Source organism: Lethenteron reissneri, chromosome 7 (genome assembly GCF_015708825.2).
Source record: "Lethenteron reissneri isolate LAM-NWPU_2019-01 chromosome 7, ASM1570882v1, whole genome shotgun sequence".
Classification (NCBI taxonomy): Eukaryota; Metazoa; Chordata; class Hyperoartia; order Petromyzontiformes; family Petromyzontidae; genus Lethenteron; species Lethenteron reissneri.
The window spans coordinates 4,254,486-4,271,777 of NC_083785.1; the positions used below are offsets into that span (position 1 = coordinate 4,254,486).

The window sequence follows — 17,292 nt, forward strand, 5'->3', positions numbered from 1 at the left end:
AACCCAGTTGCCAACACACTTTGATCAAAAAGAGAAACGGGTTTTATTGGACATATTTTACATCGTTCATATTGGTTAAAAAAAAATGCAAAACATAACGATCGTGTTCATCACAATTAAACATGCGCCTTATTAATTGTTTGCAACCAGATGCAAACTATAACGTGCAGTGGCATTCGATCCACATCCTAACGCAACACCTCTCTCTCCTGTCGTCCTGTGTTTTACAGCCAGTGGCTAAATAACGTTATCCCAGCCGGGTTGACTCAATTGGAAGGTTGCAAGCTCGCATCCCACTCGATGGGTCAACTCAGCCCACCATCGTCCCTCCAGGGTCGATAAAAAAGTCGCACTTTATGGGAAGCCAACAAGTGTTTGTTCTGTGGATATACTGGCCCCGGCCATAGTAATGTACAAGTCCCACTGCTAGAGATCGGGGGCCACTTGATGGAGATGAGCATCACCCGACGGCCAATTAAGCATGGAGATATTTGCACTGTGTTAACATAAGCATTATCCAGGCCTCGTAATCCAGCTCGTGTCTTTTACCACAACCTAAATGGTAAGGAAGGACGCCAGCCGAAGCAAGGCGACGAGTATAGGGGCCTAATGCCTTGCTATTCAAAACACTGCAGGGACGCTTCCTCTGTTATATGCGAAAGCATCTATGCCATAGCACAGCCGTCAAGAATAATCTTCAATGGATAACTCAACAACAGCAAAATAAAATAGCACTTTGTGGTACAACGTTTGAGACAGGTGGAGAGTGTGGAACTTGGGTTAATCGTGATAAAAAAAAGTCCGCGATTTTTTAAAACAACATTATAGACACTACAACAATGTGGAAATACTATATCCGCATTTTGCACATCATTGTCAAAATATAATATAAAAAAACACAATGTGCAGGTTCATGCAAGCCTCTTTCGAACCAGCACCACTACTCAAACAGCAGCGGCTTGTAAAAAATATTTTTTGCATCAATTAATAACATTAATAATATTGTAGATTGACTTAGAAATAGTGTTTCTGCGCATTATCGTGAAATGCTAAAAGGCGCTCCTAATAATCTCGGACCTATGCACTCTGCGTGAGCGATCCGCGTCAGATCCATCTCAGCGATTATGCCGCAAACACACTCTCCCTTCATCCCACTCTTAGCCTTTCTGCCCCATAGCTCCAATACCCCCCCGCCCTGCCCCCCTTTAGTTATTAATAATATAATGCACCCCCCCCCCCCCCCATTTATCATTAAGCCAAAGTTCTACAGTCTGATAATGACTGTAAGGACTTGACGGCAAGGTGGGAGGAGTGGTGGTGAAACGTGATTCACTCTGCTTAAAAGCATTCAACTTTACACTCTTTAATAGTTGCAAATTCAAATCCGGTTTGGGAGTGAGCTAAGCCCATCGTTCACATGAATCCTGTCGTTGGGAGTCAACAGCGACTGCCCTGTGGAGAGACTCTCCCGTATCGTGGCAATGTGGAATTGCCACCATGAGCTCAGAGCTGTCAATGGCAATGTGCGCTGTCCAATGCTCCACTGAGCAGAGGGACACTTTGACTTGACTTTTGAAAAAAGCAATCGATTTGCCACAGAGACCCAAAGCGGTAGAGCCTATAAGTGACGTTCTCTGTGTGTATTAACAGCAGTGGTAACGCTTACCGTGGATATAGACCGTCACAATGGAACCGTGTTGGTAATGTACAAATGCAAGTGCCGAATCGCAAGGATACCTGCGGAGTGACGAGCATTGCAGCGGTGGTGGCCAATACGTTGTCCGCGAAATTATTTGTCGTGGAACTCGGAACAAATACTCACACGAGGGTCAGTGCCGGAATATCCTAGGGGCAAAAGTAGCTGCATATGATGCTACGGGACCCGCGCTTTCAAGGGCGCCGCGCTAAATGCTTTCAAGCTATCAATTCCGGTTCAGTGGTTCTGCACTAGCTCTATTACTATAGTAATATACTGCCTCCAACTTTTATAAACAACTGGGTGCTTAAGGTGAGCGATTCGTCGTATTATCTGGCTGTATAGCAAATAAAAAAAAACACAATTACTTTACTGTGCAAGTAAAAACATTGTGTTTTAATATTTGTGTTTTATTTTATTTAGGGCCCATTTACAACATATGCTACAGGCCCCGCACCAGCTTAATCCGGCACTGACGAGGGTACAACAATTCTTGTTCCGGCCGATGGCAAATAAAAAAAATTGCCCCCCCGACTCAAGAATACAGACATGAAACAATTATGTTTTATTTATACCGATAGATGGCGCTACTTCTTTGCCATACTCTCCAGCGGCAGCTGTCGATCTTAGAGCTCAGTGGAGGATCGTGGAGCCCGTTGAGATCCACCAAAAAATATCATCGCAGCGCTCGGCGTATTTGCCCACCGTTGCATTGCAGAGGATAGAAGGACAACCTAGCGTGGCACAGGTTGTGTCTGAGTTATGGCACGCATTGTAGGTTTACTCAAGAAACAGCGTCTCTGTAAACTACACTGAATTCTCTCCTAACCCTTCGCTCTCCAAATGTCATAAAGACGTTCAACTTCCAAAATGCTGATCTTCCAAACCCCTCGGCTGTCAGTGGCTACATTTGAGGCTGCCATTCATTTCCTTATTTTTCACCAGTTGCATCGTAACTCATGAGAAGTGTGTCGTGGAAGTAAGGAAGACCTGTCCCCCCTGGAATTCCTGCAGTCAGCAGGGAGCATTGCGTCATTTCGGAGAGCGGGCCCTGGGAGATGCAGCCGATGAACTCGTCTGGTGCCACTCCGATTGGCCTCCCCCTGCCTCGTATCCACTCACAGATGGCGCTCATTCGCGCTCTGCAACAGGGTTGCTTCACGTGCAATCAATCACCTGATACAGCAAAAAGGTGAAGTGCAGGCCTTGAAATTACTTTCTCACTGCCCTGCTGGTAGAAGGGCCTCCACTTGAGGAAGCTCTTGAGAGCCCCCCTGGAGGGTATTTTGGCCTAATCTTCCACGCTGACCACACCTCATAGAAGAGGTGAGAGTACCCACACTTTACCCCACCCCACCTGACCTACTGATGGACTAACCGTAGGAGTACCCGTTTATGCTACTGGGTGGACAGGATTTAAAAAAACAACTTTCAAGCTGCCACTCCGGGAGATTGAACCGGCGACCTCTGTCCAGCGTGTTAACCATTACACAACGACAGCTTATGATGTATTTGAACATGTTAGCAGGCAATTCTGGGCTATGCTAAATCAACACAACAAAAACACAATTTTTTACAATCGGTTTTTGTGCAGTCTTCAGTGACCAGCTCTTACCATCACTTCACGAGACTAGAAAACTTTAATTATGATCACTGGATGTTGCTCAGATTCGAATCAAATATCACAGCAGCGCTGGCTCAATGCACTGACACGGCCATTGTGAGCCTCAAACATCACTTCAATTCGTTTCGAATCGCGTCTCGTCAATCGAGCGTCCCGACCGATGGATTAACGAAATTGTCGCGCACCAAATGTAGAGCTGATCGACTCCAGCAAAGAGAGAGAGAGAGAGGGGGGGTGTGAAGGCAATGCTGCTGCAAGGAAATAAAAGAGTCAACAAAAGTCAAGCCAAAATGCACCTGCTGACACCAAAGTAGCGTAGTGCGGTCGAGGGCGCCGGTGTGAAGCTGAACCATTCTTTTCATTTGAGGCTCAATCGACCAAAACCGGCTCCTCAGTCTCTCCTGCTCTCTACATTTGAACAACTGTCCTTGTGTGTGCCCCCTCCCGCCCCCCCCCCCCCCGAAGACTTTCACAACAACTACCACCACCACTGCCACCACCGCCGTTGTCATCGTCACCTCCTCCTCCTCACTCCTTCTCTTCAGTCCCTCTCGACGACGCCCAGGCATTTCTGGCTGCCGCCCACGTGCTCCGAGCCCGGGATGTGGGCACCGTAGCGGTCGACGCACCAGCAGAGGCCTCGCTTGCGGCCCTTCGACGGGTTGCACTGCACGCGGGGGCACCGAGCAGACAGACGGTGGGGGGTGGGTGGGTGGTGAGATCGTGAGGAATTAAAGCAACCGTGCCCGCTCACTCATTCTCCCCTTTGATTGCTCGTTTGTTCATTGAATTGGAATGTTTTTGCTCGACGAAGACGAATCGGTCGTTGGAATCGAGGATTTTTGTTGTTGTTGTGCACTGCACGCGGCGTGCTCTTGGGCAGACTTTTTTCTGGCAACAAAACTGAAACCTTTTTTTACGAGGAATCATGTCTGCATTAACCACAATACTTGTGGTCAGAATGCAAAAAAAACACACTGATAATATTCTTATATTTTGGTACTGGCAAGGAGGTCCCATGATGTAGATGCTCACCCCGAGCTCTCATTACTCTGATAGTGCATTGTCTTTGGGCTGTACGCCTTTTGTCGTCCTCTGGACTAGCAACGTTTGAGACGAGGCTTGAAAAGAAAGCTGTCTCTGGTGTGGACCAATCAGTTTCAAGGACAATGCATACATTATCAGACTACGTTTTTTGTTTGCATTCTGACCACAAGTATTGTGGTTAATGCAGACATGATTCCTTGTAAAAGAAAAGGTTTCAGTTTTGTTGCCAGAAAAAAGGGGAAAAACCCTATTTTTATATTTTGGTACTGGCAAAGGAGGTGAAATGATGTAGAGATTTTAGTTCGTCAACTCGTGAAGCCCCCGCACGGTGTCCGCTCGCTCCTGAACAGCGAGACGACTCAGAGGCGCGAGGAACTACGTCGAGGTGGGAACTGGCGCCAACGTTTGCCGTAGCGCCACGCTCCTCGATACATTCAGGCGCTATCAGCCACTGGCGGCTGATATGAAGGTGTTTAGTTTCATGTCCTTCCACCGCACCTCCGATTGGCTCGGTTGGCTACGTACGTTGCGACAGACGTTCAACATACACACATACATGATGAATCAGTGTTTATGGGTAAATAAGACCCAGGCGCTTAAACGAATGCCGCTCGATAATATTGGTCTGGAAAGCCAATAAGCCGATGGGCTAAATACATTTATATTGATATGTATAATTCTATTTATATGTGCATAGCTGGGAGTAGCTGAGGGTGGGTGATGATGCTAATTGTGTCGCTGAACCTGCTGCTAATGATGATGTTGCTGCTGCTAAAGATGGCCATGCAGCTACTACTTCTGATAATGATAAGTCAATGATTAAGGCGATGCTGATGATGGTGATGATGATGATAAGTCAATGGCTAAGGTGATGCTGCTGAAGGTGATGGTGATGATGATGATGATAAGTCGATGACCAAGGTGATGCTGCTCAAGGTGATGATGCCGCTGCTGCCGATGCTGCTCTGCTGCTGCCATCCACCGTGTCTAAACATTCAACACGGGACCAACCCTCCATCAAAAACTCAGCGAGGCCTTCTTTGGTGTCGACTTTTAAACAACAGTTCAACGCAAGAGACACCACGTGAGCCCACCTGCTCCCAGGGGAAGGGTCTTCTCGTCAAGTTACCTGCTTTCTTTTGTAAAAGCCCTTGCGGTCGCAGTTCGGGATGTAGATGCCTTTGGGGTTGAGCAAAGTCGTTTCTTTAAACAGCTTGATGACGCCTTCCATCCTTCTTTTGCACGGGCCCTGCAAAAGCGTGTTCGCGTGGCAAAGTGACCGCGTGGTCGTTAGCGTCTTGCGAGCATCGCCGTTTCTCAGCGCGCGTCGGTTTGCGACGTGACCTCTAACGAGCAAAGCGTTCAGAAGAAGAAGATAAAGTGTTCAGACGGTACATGCCGAGGGTACTCTGATTACACACCGAATGCAAAGTCTCAGTACAGGATGGCAGTACCTGCCTTTGGTAATGCCAAGTACAGTAATAGAGGCCTCTCTCTCAACTGTTGAGAGAGCGGTTGACTCACATTTTAAAATAAACGTCCCGCTTGATGTGTTTTAAAACGTGTATGTATATATACACACACATGCACATCTATATTCGGCATGGAAGAGGAGGCCAAACCACCCTCTTTAGTGGAGGCCCTTTCGCCAGCAGCAGCGTGAGCAAGATATTGCAGGCCTGCACCTTTGCCTATGTATGTACATTTTTTCAAAGGTATACAGATTAATAAAGTACGTTACTCTGCAAATCAATAAGCCTATGTTATTTTGGTGGAGCGGTGGCGCGGTGGTTAGCGCACTACGCGATGAACCTGACGAAATTAGGTTCATCCCTTCTTCCTAACGTATGGATTCATTACAGGAGATGAAAGATGCAACTTTAGATTTGATATCCACTCGATTGTCTGTTCAGACGCAGAGTGGATGTCTCGTCCGTTCCTCCTTCAAAGGCGTTAAGGCAGCAGCTGTTCATCACTCGTCAGTGATAACCAAATTGGTCCTGCCCCAACCGCCATCACCCCCCCCCCCCTTTACCAACAGACACCAAACCACGTGGTGAAGTATGGTCAACCAACCCCCCATGACTAACACTGCGTGGGGAGGCTTCCGTCGAGTGGTGACTTGATGAAGGGCCGTAAATGATCCTTTTGACCTTGCAATTGTCTTTCAATGTACAAACTGTCCCCTTTTGCAACACTAACTGAAGATGGCGCTGGTCAGCTACAACTGTTTAAAGTAATTTTAAATGCCAAAGAATATTTTTTGGTGTTCGGTTTTGCAAGAGTCATACGGGGTTTGGTGGATCGCAGAGAGACCATCACATGCTGGGAGACTCCTGTTCCGACGGGCAACTGTCACATGAAGTGAGTGATATCTCCTCTAATGTGTAGGTTTTCTCTGGGCATTTCAAGATTTGTTTTCGCCCACCACTCGTGATACACATAATGTGTGCATCTGGTGTTGGCCAACACTCCCGATAATTTAGGTGGCTGCACACTGAAGTGTTGTGGCTTGCTTGGAAAAATTCGCCTGTTTGGTAGACGAACATGTGCCTGCAAGAGGCAGTACAGCAAGGGGGTTGTTGATCTATCTCTATTGGTCACTTGCAGGTGTAGGTTTTCTGTGAGTACTCCGGTTTTATTTTCCCCACGTGCAAAGAAAAATGCTCATTCAGGAATTGGTCAAAAAATATCCTAAAGAGTGAAATGTCGTTTCAAATTCTCACAGCATGTAAATCTGAACGTGCAAAATCCACAACGGTCGGTCACTGAATGATGGCAAATGGTAAATGTGCAGCCCTGCCATAGATGGCTAATGCCACTGCTTGAGAGAGGGCATCTGCTGGAAGGAGTCTTAGATAGCCCCTTCCAGACGGTACTTAGCCTACTCTTCCATGCTCGCCAAATGTCATGGAAGAGGTGTGAGTACCCACGCTTTACCCCACCACACGCAGCCTGCCGATGGATTCTCTGAGTCATTTTAAGAAACTTGCCACATTGCTTCAACTGCCGAGTCCGGAGATCGTCGAATCTGTCCGGTGAGCTCTGGATTGCAAGCCCTGTGCGCGCTAACAATTACACCGTGGCTGCATCCCTGTACCTGTGACGCCTCATCCCAAATCCTGAATTTGATGAGCATTCACTTTAATGATTAAGATTGTTGAAAATATCTTCCAGCTGAAATGAGCGTGGGGTGATACAAATCTCCAGGGTAGTCCAGATGTCCCGGCACACCCAAGTTAATTAGTCCCTAACATTTTTTTTATCCATTTGCATGTCCTTTTCTGTTTTAAATAAACCTTACTTAAAAAAATATTAAGTTTTAGATAATCAAATGGGGGTCACAAAACATCACGACCACCCTGTACATTGGCGATGCCAAGCCAGTGATGTAAATGCCACATTCCTATGGTTGGGGGCCAGTCCATTTGCAAACAGCTAAGTACTATTCATACATCACAGGTCAATACAATGTATAGTACACTGCATGATCAAAAGTATACGACAAAACCCATCATACCTCACAGGTCAATATAATAATAAAATCTATACTATGATGGGTTTTGAGCCACCACCCATCACGACTGGGATTGGAACTCGCAACATTCCAACTGTCAGTCGGACGCTCCAAGCACAGAGCCAGCCGGCCAAATTGATAACGATGACTCGGCAAAAAAAAAAAAAATCATTTTCTCGTAATCTTCATCAATGCCGCGTGGAACATGCACGGGGTAGGTGCCCTCACTGCCGCCGTCGGTCAGACTGGAGAGAGACCAACAAGGGTAGGAACCGTACCCCAGCGCATCGCAGCAACTCCCCATAGCCCCCTGGGTGTATTTTTACGCATGCATCCCATTACACTTAGCGCGTGCGCATTTCTTCTCCTGACCTTTGCGGTGCTGGGGTTTTGCATCGCCTGTGCGTGACACTCGTGCCGTCTTTGTTTGGTTGCAAATTGAAATCTCGCTTGGGCCACACCGCTGGCGACCAATCATCCCTCCCGGTGGCCGTTAAAGCGAGTACCGATTTTGCGGGAAGTCGACGGTGCTCGTGAGAGTCACGGAATGTCTGGGCCATGCCATTGGAATGTTGAAGTTTCGACACTTGATTCGATTTGCTGACAAAGTAGCGCCACCCCGTGCGATACGGGAGAATGTTAATTTGACTGTGTCATCCGTGTTGAAAGGTTAACAGTGGTTGTCCTATTGATACACTTGCCTCGCCATGGCAATGTGGACTTTCCACTATTCAGCTGAGGGCTGTAATCAGCAAATGAGCATCCTCTTATCGCTCTTGAGTAGGAACTCACTGGGACGCGGATCACAAAGCGGTGACCGAACGACGGGCGACTTAAACACTGCAAGTTGTAATCAGGTGGTGGGAAGAACGAGGAGGGGAATGAGTTCCGGAGTAGAGCAGCACAAGGAATGAAGGGGGAGGCAAAGGGCTTTTTGCTGGAGGTCGACAGGGAAACACAATTTAAAAGGGAGTGAGGAGCACAAGTCGAGTCAAGAGCCTGAAACGAGTGAGCTGACATTGCAGTTTGACCATGAAACCTGGAATTGTAATGTTGCGTGCGTGAACACTATAGTAGTTACTTGATAGATGTCACCACATCCAGTTAAGGCTTCATATCCCCAGCGCTAGCAACACGAGTATCACTCAGTGAGTGATCAACAGGGGCTATCGTAACTATAAACTATTCAACTTTATTTTTTATTTGACCAGGTAAGGCCCACTGGGCTATATAGTTCTTTTTCAGAAGCGACCTGGCCACAAATGACAGCTCAACGAAGTGGCTTATCAGGTGGAAATGTACAGCAGCCAAATACTCGCATCGGGACGCCGATCCACGTCACGTGACAGTGGAATCATCACGACCCCAATGTGACGACGAGGCACGCTGATGCGACGCGCAATGCACGAGCGCGGACACGCTCGGCCTTGTGGATTTTCGTTGCACACACAACCTTCCACACCTTACTCTTAGGTTTTTTCGGTAAAGTCATGTAGGTGAAATAAATAAATAAATATAATATTATAACTAATAAAAATCATAGAAATAATAATAGAAAAAAAAATCAGGACGTTTCGGAGGCAACACAAGTCTCCGTCATCAGGTGGGACCGTCACAGCTAGATTTACTGTATCAAGTGATTAATTGTAATTTTATTTCTATTATTATTTGTATAATTTTAATTTTGTAATATTTCTTTTTATAATGTAATTTATTTATTTATACCTACGTGACTTTACCGAAAAAACCGTAATCCTTGCAGTTACGAAAGCTTCAAATCTAGAACCTTCCACGCCTTCCCACCCGAAACCCCGAATCCCCGCCACGCTCACGTATTCGGTGTCCTGCTTCGCCTCGGCCGAGTGCACGTTCATGGCCGTGTTCTCCGCCAGCACGCGGTAGCGCTCCTTCTTCGAGCGGTGGTGACTATGCGCCGGGCGCTGGCGGCTGGGCCCTGGCTGCACGACGGGGGAATCCGCGGGTTCGCCGGCGGGGGCCTCCTCCGCCTGCCCGGCGGGGGAGGGATCGTCCCTCGCGTCGCCAGCGTCTGCGGGGGGGGGGGGGGGTGGGGGAGAGCGTCGGCAATGAGGGCAGGGCACCGAGAGGCAACGGCTTTCCCCGGCGCAAGCTGAACGTTTGTACGACAGACTCGGTTCGACACGCTCTCGCGACCAATGCTGTCCATGGTAAAGGTTTTTTTCTTTTCTTTGGGTTATATCGCGTAAATATAAACGTGTCGTTAAGTCGCCACCACCCGACACAGGTTTCTCACGAAGACAAAACGTGCCAATTAGTTACTACTTCAGCATACCGGTGCGTTGGAGACTAAACACACAACAACTACGAACTTTGTTACATTTTTTCAGGTAAGGCCCACTGAGCTATATGTGTGTATGTTGAACTTCTTTCATGCCGTACGTAGCCAACCACGCTCATCGGAGGTGCGGGGAAAGGGCAACAAACTCAACACAAAAATCTGTTCTAAAGAAATGAGTTCTCAATCTCGCTCTTAAAGCGCATTGCTCCAGTGGATTCCTAACATCGGAAGGAAGAGCGTTCCAGACGGCCGCAGAAGCCCATCTGCAAGCGCGCGATGCAGTGACCGACCGTCTTTGTTCGATGGCGAGACACAAGCCGCTGCGAAGGTGACCCGAGTTCGCGTGATGGCAATGCAGCTCTTTTGCAGAGGCGAGCTGGCCACACACGATAGCCCAATGCAGTGGCTCATCATGTGCAAATGTATAGCAGTCAAATACTCTAAATGCATGATTCTAAAACTGGGGGGAAAAACCAGAGAACCCGAAGAAAAATCCACGCGACCACTGGGATAACATGTAAACTCCAAATATACAGCAGGCATCGGAATCGAGATCGAAGCCATGACCTCCTGCATACCGGGCGAGGAAGTTGACATTCCGTCACAGTGTAATTGGAGTTGGCCAAAAAAATTCCACTGTGGGACCATCCTGAAAAAGAGTCTTCGGAATCAGTGTTGGCTTTCCTGGGTAATTAAGTAATTATGATTGTCGTTACTATCACAGAGCTCTGTTGTTGTTCCTATTATTAATGTTTTGGGGGTGAGTTCAACGTTGAGCAATCTCTCTGCTCAAAATGAGTGTGCAGAGGGGGGGGGGGGCACAGTGGGGTGGGGGGGGCAATTATGTCTTCGTGCCCCCCGCCACTCTATGGCCGTGCGAGTCTCTGTGTAGGGTAGCCACTGATGGTTTCGAACAAAGTGGTGCCCATTTTGACCGCCGCGCAGAGACGGTGGGCGACGGTGAGGAGGCCCCCTGACCATGCGTCCTCGGGGCCACCGCACTCACCACGCGAAGCGATCCACATAGCAGACGGGAATAGTGCGGATGATTCAGCCCTAGCCACGGTGCCAACCACTCCAGTTCCCCATAGCAGCGCATTAATGCGACACGCCGGAGTCTCACTCACATGCCAAGCAAAGCAAATAAAAACACAGAGCGGATGAACAAAAAAAGAAACGGCTCGGAATCATCGTCGCAGTCGATCACTTTTCTCACAAAGGCCCTCCCCCTTACTCCGCCTGAGCAGAGGGCGCAGCAGAGTGTCGCATTCGCTTCATAGCAAGGATGCTTTCACGTCGCTGGGACCGTGCAAAGGTTACCGGGGGTTCGCTGTTGTAACACAACGGTTGTGTCATCAATTGCGCATTCTGTTACGCGCAAAGAGCAGCCGAGCAGCGTGAACCCGCGCGCACCGAGAGCGCCGGCAAGCTGGGCGCAAGCGGAACCTTTTTTTTTCTTCCAAAAGGGGCTTGTTGTGATTGCCCTTAACACCCCGGCGGGTTTAAACTGAAGTCCGCCGAATGGGGTTCGGTGTTTACTCCATGGCCTGGTTTTGCCACCTGCCCTGCGGTGTGTGTGTGTCTGTGTGTGTGTGTGCGGTGTGTAAACATCGCCACTAGGGAGACAAAGGCGGTCGGGCGTGGTGCTGGCCACCCACCCCCTCGTGTACCGTTCCGGCCTTCATAGGTGCTCGCTAACAGCACTTGCCCCTACAGTCTGTTCAGGCTATACGGGGGATCTTTGTTTTATCTTTGTGTGCGTCTGTAAGGGGAGCGGTAGTTGTAGCGGTTAGCGCTACGCTGCGCTACGAACCTGGCGACCTGGGTTCGATTCCAGCTCACAGTCAACACCGGTGACGAAAATCTGAACCGGTCCTGGGCCTCCCCCTAGGTCGACTCAGCCTCAAATGAGTACCTGGTGCGGTGTGTAAACATCGTCGCTGGGGAGACAAAGGCGGTCGGGCGTGGTGTTGGCCACCCACCCCCTCGTGTGCCGTGCTGGCTTTTATAGGTGCTCGCTAACAGCACTTGCCACCCTACAGTCTGGTAAAGGCTACACGGGGGATCTTTGCCTTTGTGCGTGTGAGCGAGAGCCGCGCGTCGTGATGCGTGTGGCGAAGGTCGTCTTCACGCGCCTCCTTCTGGGGTCAATTCCCTGCGACCAAGCCACCCGGGATGCGCCCGGTCTCGCCGCGCCTCGCAAGCTAAGCGGGGTTCGAGCCTGGTGCGCGCTTAGATGGGTGACGACCGCGCACAACAACGCCGGTTTTTATGGCTTGTTTGGTGCCAGTGCATGGCGGTGCAGTCAGCTGCATTGCTCTTCCACACGTCCCCCCGCCATCGACGAGCGCGCACTGACCAGCGTGGTGAAGTATGGTCAAACGTGCTCACGATCCCTGTCCCAGGGGTGGACTGCCTTAAGAGGCTGTACGGGTGCCAGGTTTATTGCTGGATATCGGCACAATCCAGCCAGGTGGCGCTGTGGTAAGGGGCTCTGAGCGTACATTTTTTTAGGAGCGTGCCAGGTTTCAGAGGAATGATGATGATGACTCGTCCCCATCGTCCTTCTTGGGGTCAAGAAAAAAAATGCTCAAACTTTGTGACGAGCCCCACTGGAGTCATCCTATAGAGAAGCAGGTCGGCGCCGTGGGAACGTGTTGTATTCTACAGGGCTGGCTCTGTGCCAGCACCGATGACGTGCCCCGTCCCATGCTCGTATTGAGGAAGGGGACACTTTGACGTGTTTTAATTGGCGGGCGGCCAATTCCGTGGAGGAAAAGTTATCTCAAAAGTAAATCGAGTAGTTATCTATTGATGGGGGGGGGGGGGGGGATCTTACTCGGCTTGACTTTTGTATCGACGAATTTGCCAGTGGGGCTCTCAAGTGCGTTCGCTTTAATGTCGCAGTTCGTGATGCCATGCGCTCCCTTGACTTGATACATTTCCAAAAAATAAAAAAGTCTATCCCTGCTCAAACGAACTTTCGCCGATCCTCATCTCCCCTGCCAGCCCTGAGTCATCGGTGGCAATTTCACATTTGTGGCAGGGCCCAGTCGAACCAAGCTGGCATCTTACAAAAAAGAAAAACCATAATTGCTTTATTGAGTCGACAGTGAACCTGGATTGGCACATCTACCTTCTTCAATGCAACCCAACACACCATGGGCCCTTGCAGATAACTACACTGGGAGCCTGTGTCCTGAGACGCCCAGATATGAGTGGGTTAATAAAATGAAGGTTGTGGCCCTGCAGTGTCTTGCCGAAGCCACTTCTGGCAGAAGGGCCCTCCGTGAGAGAAAGTTCTAGATTGGCGTTCTTCTTTGCAAGGCCCGCGGGCCACTGGCGATTCCTGGTGGCCTTCAGTGCGGCCCTTGACATGCAGGCCCCTGACAATACACAACACGTGGTGAGCTGCTGTCAAACCCCAATGGTTGCAAATGTGTGGCGGCCCTCACACTGATGATGTTTTATCGGCAAAAGTGCCCCCCCCCCCCGCCACCCTCTGAAAATGAGTGAAGAGCACTGCTCTAGAGGGCTCCTCGCGGAAGTATTGTGGCCTGCTTCTCCACTCTGGCCAGACGACTTCGGAGGAAGTGGGAGTACACACACCTTAACCGACCACGCGCCGCCTGCCGATTGACTCATCTTGTGGTGATGCCCATTTACTGTGCACCGTTGGGTGGACAGAGGCGGGGATTTCTAAAAATTGCCCGAACGTTTCAAGTGTCGCGAACGGGGAGATTGAGTCGAACCGGTGAACCTCGTGATTGCAAACGCAGTGTCGGTGTATGCCGCTGATAACCGTGACAGCATGGCAGTTTCGGTAACAGGCGATAGGTAAGCGAAACGTACATTAAGGCACTGCATCGCAGCAACTTTAGCGACACCCTTCGCCGATCTATCAACACGCGATGAGCACGGTGACTACGCACGGTGCGAGAGAAGTTCAACATACACACACATGGCAAGTGACGTCACGAGAGCGCCACGATGACGTACGTCATCGTGACGTACGTCATCGTGGCTGCAACGTCTTTCGTCGCATTAACACGCGCCTGCCTCTGCGTGGGGGACACTTAGGGCGTATCGCAACAGGTGTGCATCTACTAGACAACAGCAGCTGTTTGTCTCTTGGGTTGTGTCTTCCTGTAAGCCAGCCCTCACAACGAAGCAATCACTGTCACAGACGGCGACAACACCGAGCGGCATCGACATTCATTAACAAGCACGTCACGTTCATATACCCACCGCGGCACTGATGAACAGGCACGATTTGAGATCACTGATTGCATTGAAACAACAATTAACGTTGTCTTGTTTGTACTGCGTTATCTGCACCGTCCGCATTAGTACTCTACTGCCCGGCTCATGTTGTACTGCCTGACTCGAATGTTCCGTCTTGGCTGGTACTGTCTGGTTTGTGCTGTTCCGTGCGTGCTGTGCCTCGTCTGCACTGGTCTCGTCTGCGCTGCCTCTTTTGTTCTGTCTGTCTCGTGCTGTTTCACTTGAAAAAAAAAAAAAACCTATTTTTAAACTTTCCAGGTAAGGCTCACTGAGCTTTCTATATATATATACTGCATAGCTCGTTGTCAGAAGCGATCTGGCCACAAATGATAGCTCAAAGAAAGTGGTTTATTAATGTGGAAATGTATAGCAGCCATAGTTTTTGGTTCTTTCGGTAAAGTCACGTAGATAGAAATAAAACAAAACAAATCACGACGTTTTGATCGCAACACACGCCTGATCACGACCGCTTGTGGCTGATGACGACCGCTTGTGTTGCGATCGAAACGTCGTGATTTGTTTTATTTTATTTCTAACTACGTGACTTCACCGAAAGAACCAAAGAGTATGGATTCCTGCAGTCACGAAAGCTTCAAATATAGCAGCCAAATACTCTGAACGACACGCGCTCCCACTGTGTCGTCCAGTCTCGCCTGGATTGTCTCTCTCTCGTGTTGTCTTATCTAATCTCGACAGCAAGGCCTCGTCTGTGCTGTCAGTGCTCGCTGTCTCTGCTATGCAAATATTCTACAAATACACAAACAAACACACACAGAGAGCATGTGAGCAAATCGTGAATCATTCACTCAAATACTCACACGCCTTTCCCTGCAAGCGTTAACGCGCGCCGAATTACAGCACTCGCATCACATGATATGGTATCGTAAGTTAAACACATCACTACACACAGCTCATCAGCGAACCCACCACCACACTGGTCCGGCTTCCACTACACACAGCTCATCAGCGAACCCACCACCACTCTGGCCCGGCTTCCATCTTCCACGGAAACAAAAGGGCAGCTGTTAACCTGTTCGGCACGAACCACAGCAAATGCGGACACTTCGTGGTTCGGGCGACTCACTCAAAGCCGTGGGACATGTCACTTGGCACTGCCCCAAATCCACACGCGAAGACGCTGCTGAGTGAGCGGGTGAGCGAGTGACTCGGTGGGCGAATGAGCGTGAGCGGGTGAGTTAGTGGGTGAGTTGAGTTTTTTTTATTTATAAATATCGATTGAAAACTCATTTCTTTACAACTTCTTTTGTCTTCAGTTTGTTGTACTTCCCCAGCACCTCCGATTAGCATCGTTCAACACACACACACACGCACATACAAAGGCATGCGTACATCCACAGAGACCGAATCTCGAATATACGACCTACCAAATCACCAACCCCCATCGGAATTCAATCGGATTTCACTCTTTCCCCCACACGTTACGGAACCCACCAACCCCACCGCCCTCCTCCACCCACCTGCGTTCGACTGCAGCGGCGAGTGCTGCAGCAGCTGCTGCTGCTGCTGATGGTGGTGATGATGGGGATGCTGGCGCGATCTGCACACCCCGGAGCCCTCGAGCAGCGCTTGGAGGGGCCTCTCCTCCCCGGGTCGCGGCGAGCAATGCAGCCCCGAGCCGCAGCGCTCCGTGTACACGCCGCACGCCTGCCCGTCCAGCAGCGCGCAGGTCCGGCAGCAGCCGCAGCCCGGCTCACGCACCAGCTCGCAGCCCCGCGGCGGGTCGCACTGAGCGAGGGCTTTCTCGTCGCACGGCTCGCAGTGAACCAGCCCCGAGCCACCACCACCACCGCCACCGCCGCCACCACCGCCGGCGGCCGATGTGGCAGCAGCGGCGGCGGCGGTAGCAGCCCAGGGGCTGCCCGCTCGGTTAGGGGCCATGGCGCACAAGACTAGCAGTGCCATGCGAGTCCAGGTGATTGGGACTCCCATGGGCAGCATTGTTTAGCTACTACGCACAACGCCGCCTTCTGCTGCTGCTGCCGCTGCCGCTGCTGCTGCTCTTGCCGCTTCTCTTTCTATTAAATAGCGTCGCTTTAATACGCGTGGGGTTTTCGGTTTTTGTTTGTTAAGTGACAGTTACTGATGAGGCTATTTTGCACTTGGTCGGTTTATTTAGGTCAGATTATTCTCAATTTTGATTTGGGTTTGTTGAGCTCTGCGTTGGTATTAAAGCGCACAAGTTGGATGGTACGGTTGTCATATGATGTAATTCTACTGTTTAACATTTATATACGGAGAGTTGCGGTTGACTGATTTGCTCTGCTAACTGTTCTACAAACTCTGCATCGACTACTGGGGGGCTATTGTAAAGCAATGCTACTACTACCGCTGCTGCTGTTGTTAGTCGTAATGATAACGCGATCAGCAATGCTCGGAGTAGCCTCTCCGACAGAGGCACGGCAACGTTGAGGGCGACACAACTGAGAGGCAAGTCTGCAAGAGCTGCTCCTTATAGACTCTATCTCCTCCCACATACCCCCCCTCCCCCACACTGCTTCCCTCCCTCCCACCACCACCACCACAACCCCCATCACCACCACCACCAACCTCCTCCGCCTCCTCTTTCTCCCTCCCTCACACATCACCTCAACAGCGCACAAAGCCTCAACCCAGCCCAGTTGCCTGTTTAACAGTGAACCCCCATGCAGACCCCCCCTCTCTCTCTCACACACACAGCCGAGTGTGGGTTTTGTCATCGCCGAATGAATAAGACGCGCCTTGCCCTGGATCAGAACCCACGGCCCGAGCCTTTATGCTCACTTGTCCTTGCTCGCAACTCCCGCACG

General features: G+C 50.0%; 1 protein-coding gene across 1 annotated transcript; it reads right to left on the reverse strand.

Annotated features, from left to right (window-relative positions):
- Window positions 1-19: 19 nt before the first annotated feature.
- LOC133356020 (insulin-like growth factor-binding protein 5) lies at window positions 20-16,925 on the reverse strand. Its single transcript, XM_061573509.1, has 4 exons — window positions 15,964-16,925; window positions 9,717-9,931; window positions 5,497-5,616; window positions 20-3,987 (listed from the first exon to the last, which is right to left on the reverse strand). The coding sequence occupies exons 1-4, from the start codon at window positions 16,442-16,444 to the stop codon at window positions 3,862-3,864; spliced, it is 942 nt and encodes a 313-aa protein (XP_061429493.1). The 5' UTR covers window positions 16,445-16,925; the 3' UTR covers window positions 20-3,861.
- Window positions 16,926-17,292: the final 367 nt, after the last annotated feature.

Coding starts and splice junctions, on each gene's coding strand:
- LOC133356020 (XM_061573509.1), bottom strand. CDS start 16,444: ATGCTGCCCATGGGAGTCCCAATCACCTGGACTCGCATGGCACTGCTA. Junction 5,617..9,716: donor CGAAGCAGGACACCGAATAC/GTGAGCGTGGCG, acceptor ACGCTTTTGCAG/GGCCCGTGCAAAAGAAGGAT. Junction 3,988..5,496: donor GCTTTTACAAAAGAAAGCAG/GTAACTTGACGA, acceptor CCCCGCGTGCAG/TGCAACCCGTCGAAGGGCCG.